Source organism: Pygoscelis adeliae, unplaced genomic scaffold (assembly GCF_000699105.1).
Source record: "Pygoscelis adeliae isolate BGI_AS28 unplaced genomic scaffold, ASM69910v1 Scaffold166, whole genome shotgun sequence".
NCBI classification, from domain to species: Eukaryota; Metazoa; Chordata; class Aves; order Sphenisciformes; family Spheniscidae; genus Pygoscelis; species Pygoscelis adeliae.
In genome coordinates, this window is record NW_008825156.1 from 297225 (window position 1) to 302166 (window position 4942).

The window sequence follows — 4942 nt, forward strand, 5'->3', positions numbered from 1 at the left end:
ACAGATCAAACACAAAAGATAACTGAACAAAATAAATAACAGATCAATAAATTAATAGCTTGACAAGAAGGAAAATAGAAGATGGGCTTTTTGGACAGAGGCTAGTGAAAGAAATAAAACGGGAAAAGTAACTAAAGGGAGGGTATCTACAACAAATTACAGAAAATTCTTACTGCTTATTTTGAATCCACAGCTGGCAACCCCTCTCACAATGGCCGTGTGTGCAGCACATGGGGTAACTTCCACTTCAAGACCTTTGATGGGGACATCTTTTACTTCCCTGGGGTCTGCAATTACATCTTTGCATCCAACTGCAAATCTCCCTATGAGGACTTCAACATCCAGATTAGGCGTACAATGGTGGAAAATGCTACCATGATCACTCACGTCATCATGAAGCTGGAAGGAGCAGTGATTGAACTGACCCGCGGCTCTGTCCTGCTTGATGGCAAATTGTATGTTCAAACCTGAAACTGCCACCACTGCTCTTGCTCCCAGTGGGCTCTTTGAGCGAGCATCCCTTTTCCTCATCTGATCTGACATTGCTCCCAAGCAGCTGAAGGGCTCAGGTCCCTCCTGAAGTATCAACAAAAATAAGAGGGCCTGACAGTGAGCTAAGTGCCACTTCTGCAGATTATCCCTGTGTCCATTTTGTTCAGATGAGCTATATCCCAGATACTGCCCCACTGCTACAATTGAGTATGTATATATACAATTGAGTCTATAAGCTGGATTCAGTCAAAGTGATAGGTTTTTACACCCTTGAAGTTTCTACTTTCCATTAATTTTACCAGAACAGGATCCCTGAGAGGAATTTTTGATGGTTTTTGTCGTTGCACTGAACACTAAGCAGTTTAGCAGTGACTGCAGCTTGTACCTGCGCTCGTTTAAAATGAGCTAGTCTGGAAACTTCCTATCTATGTACCAGTGGTAGCACTGACTTTGGCATAGGGTGTGAAACCTGTCCAAAAGGCTGGGTAAATATTTGGGCAGCTATCCCACAGTGAGTTGCGTATTATAACAGCTAGGTACAGTGAGCTAGTCTAAAGGTTATCTTGGGTACACCTTTGTGAATGGCACTCATGTTGCAGAAAGCGTAAAGAATCCCTCCCTTTATTATCAAGGGCTTTAAGGAGTAAATAGCAATATCCTGAAGCATACTGCCTGCAAAACAGAACCTCCCAGTACTTTTTTGAACAATACAACCAAAGACACATGCCAACATTTTATCTAGCAAAACACCATTAACAGAGATAGCCAAAAATAACAGCAGGGAAAGCAAGGCTGATCCATTTGCACAATGAGAAACAACTGCACAGGAGACAGCCAAAATATTACAAACTTGTGTTGTCTGTATTTAGTTACTGCTCTGACTAATTTCCTCACCTATGCATGGTGAAGCTTCTCAAAGAGAATGAGAAAGGATATCAGTGTGGATATTCAATGGGTATTCTGTCCCTACCCCTGCTGAATTACGGTGATCTTTCCCCAGGCTTCAGATGCCCTACAGCTATATGGGAGTCTTGATAGAGAGAAGTAACAGCTATTTGAAAGTTTCTGCCAAGTTAGGACTGACCTGCCTTTGGAATGAAGAGGATGCCCTTCTGGTAAGAAAACATCCAAAACATGGCAGAAAGCCTGTATTTTGAAAACAGTCTGCTTACATCTTTGCAGTCTTAATCAGCCAGGCAGGCATTAGTTACTTCTGGATTTGTGTCCATTTTTAGTGCATTGTTCTGTCTTCCAGTCTTCTCCCAATTTCCCTTTTTTTTTCTACCAAGCTCAGCTCAGGATCAATAGACCCCCAATTATAACATCCCCACCTCACAGTGAAGTACTCCTCAGATTCCAGACTTGGCAATGTGCTGATGTTCACAGCCCCAGGGCTAGAATAAGACCAAGTTTTTCTTGGCGATCACTACCCTGACCTTCCCAGTGGTGCCTACCATGTTACCACACAACACAGTCTGTACAGCATACATATGTCAAATTTTGAGTACATAAGCAATATTGATGTAGGCTGTGTTCCTAACCATCAAGGCTACTATGAACCTAAGCTCTCTTTCCTCATTTCTTTTAGGTGGAACTAGATAAGAAATATGCCAATCAAACTTGTGGACTTTGTGGGGACTTCAATGGAATTCCAATTAGCAATGAATTTATTTCAGAGAGTAAGTAATAAAAAGCATTATTAAGTATTCGGGCTTTGTTTTTCTTTCTTTTGGCAGTATACTGTAACATAGGTTGTGGGTCATATTAATTGCAAAACTAGTGATACTTCTTTATGTATTTCTATGATGTCAGTTATGTATAGATTCAGGGCTTTGAGATGTATTAGGCTGCTTCCATCACTGTTAGCTCTTTTAAGATCTGCTGCATGCAACTTTCTACTTGTTTTCAATAGTTAGGATCCACTTCCTTGTGGGTTTTATACCTTGGGTATAAAAAGTAATCTTCATCTCCTTTTGCCTTTCATATTATAGTGATATTATTTGGTAATCACTATTCATGTCATAGCGGGTAGTGTCACAAAAAAAAAAAAACCACCTCCATGCAAAAGCCAGTAAACCAGTAAATATTATTCTAATATTTGGACTGCTTTTTTTAGAGACAAAACTGACTCCCATACAGTTTGGGAATAGACAGAAGATGGATGGACCCACAGAGCAATGTGCTGATCCTATTCCTCCTGCTGTTCTGGTGAACTGCTCAGCTGAATTTGTAAGAACCTCTTTCTCAAAATTTGTTTTCTCAGTGTGAAATACATTCTCCCTGTCTTTGGAGAAAATTTGTTAGAATTTGAAAAAATATAGCATGAACATGACTCAACCTTAGGTCTGGAAAGAAAATTTTTCTAAATTTAATTTTTTCTTCTTTGCTAAAGTGAATGCTAAAAAGTTGCATTCCCATTCCAAGAGACGACTGGATATTTTCATGAAAGAGAAATTCACTGAGGATGTCTTAATACAAAATATAATGCTTGGGAAGTCATCTGAGCTGAAAGTAACTCAAGATACAGGAAGATATGGGAGTTAATCAGAGGAGTTCCATGTGTATTTGCCCTATTGTTATCGTTTTCCCTAAATATCTGCTTACGACTACTGTTGGACAGGTTTCTGGACCAGATGGACCTTTGGTTTGTTCTGCTACATGCCTTAAATAATTAGTTTCATATTTTCTAAACACTTGTTTTACCTTCTCTATTTTTCTTCCTAGGCTTCTATCTGTGAGACAGTATTAACCAATAAAGCATTTACAAGCTGTAATGCACTTGTGAATGTTCAGGACTACATTGAAACTTGCATACAAGACCTATGCCACTGTGATAGCTCTATGGCTGACTTCTGCATGTGCAACACTTTTGCTGAATACTCCCGGCAGTGCGCTCATGCAGGTGGACAGCCTCTGAACTGGAGAACCTCAGAACTGTGTCGTAAGTACCTCAGGAAGGGACTTTCACCTGTGCTTACTACCCATATCTAGTAAACTTCAAATATGTGATTTTTTTTCCTGAAGAAGACAGCTGTTTAAAGGTGCATGTAATTTTAATGAAATCAGTTTTAACCTAAGAATACTCAAGACTTCGGAAATATGGAAGTTTAGAGGATTTTGCATTACTAAGGCTTTTCAATAGATATCAGAAAGTCTAAAATGTGGCAGCCTCCACTTGGATCAGGATTCCCCATTATATCTTGACAGAAAACATCCTAAATTGCAAATACTGTTTTCTCAACATTTCAAAAAGTCATCATTATAATACTCTTTCTACTTTCAGCCAAACTATGTCCTTTCAACATGCAATACCAGGAGTGTGGGTCCCCCTGCTCTGACACGTGCAGCAACCCGGAACGATCTGCACTTTGTGAAGATCATTGTACAGATGGCTGCATCTGTCCTCCAGGCAAGCTTATTTCCTGCCCTTTTCTCATAGCCAAAACCGCTAGAACACTTACCTGTACACATTTAACAACTTTCCTACTCTGTATCATTCTCATCATGTCATCGCTGTTATTAACGTCAAAGTAATAACTACATTTCCTCCTTGATACACATGGACAATTTCTATTCAGATTACTAAAAATGCCCTTTTAAACAACAAATGTGCCTGAGACATGTACGTGATGACTGAACTGAGAATAAAATACTTCGCTCCTAACAATACAGGGAAGTCTTCTATTCTCAGCATCCATATTCAGTTCACAGAAAGTATGTAATGTTTAATCACATTTTGCCCACAATGGTAACTCCTGGTATTAGCAAAGCTGCGTCTGGTTCCCCAAATTACCAAACCCTTCCTGTCCAGTGCTGCATGTCTAAACAAGAAGGAGCTGAGAGAGCACTAGGCAGTGTGTAAAATCTGGCACTTCAGAGAGTTATGCATGAGAACTGAATATCACTACAAGACAAACAATGCGACTGTGTTCTCTTTGTGCATGCTTACTTCTGGGGCTGAGAATTGTTGCTGTTGTGAGTGACTGCATGGTAGGATCTTCACTCTTTGCAGCTCTTCTGCCCATCCTCCATGATGTCTCACAGAATTCACCATCACTTGTTTGTATAATAGCATTGACTTCTCTTAGATAATCTTCTGCCTTTGGGTATAAAACTGTTTACTGTACAAATATGTCCCTGGGCAGTCTTACAAATGGTTCACCTATTCCACTTCATTATCTAATAATTTTAATCCTAATTCCAATCTAATGAAGTCCATAACAGAAAGGTACTTCCCCAGAGGTCTCTTTTGATCACCCTAAGATTTTAGATAGGCTTCAATGAAATACAGCCCTTCTATCCTTACATAGCTGGCATCCTATTATTTTAAAGTACTTTCTATTCATTTTCTGTGTAATACAGAAGAAATGGAACATGCTTTCAGGCATCTGCCAGATATGTGTACAAAAGCAGGTTCTGCAGTGCACAGAATGAGTAACAGACCATTTCT

The 4942-nt window shown here is 39.6% G+C and overlaps 1 protein-coding gene across 1 annotated transcript in view; it reads left to right on the forward strand.

Moving 5' to 3' along the window:
* Positions 1-4942, forward strand: part of LOC103920749 (mucin-5AC-like) — a 51522-nt gene that overhangs the window by 4462 nt on the left and 42118 nt on the right. The window contains 7 exon segments of the mRNA XM_009328590.1: positions 194-455; positions 1493-1607; positions 2081-2171; positions 2609-2721; positions 3217-3433; positions 3776-3905; positions 4934-4942. The exon segment at positions 4934-4942 is cut by the window's right edge and continues 105 nt beyond it. Coding sequence (XP_009326865.1) covers positions 194-455; positions 1493-1607; positions 2081-2171; positions 2609-2721; positions 3217-3433; positions 3776-3905; positions 4934-4942 — 937 coding nt within the window.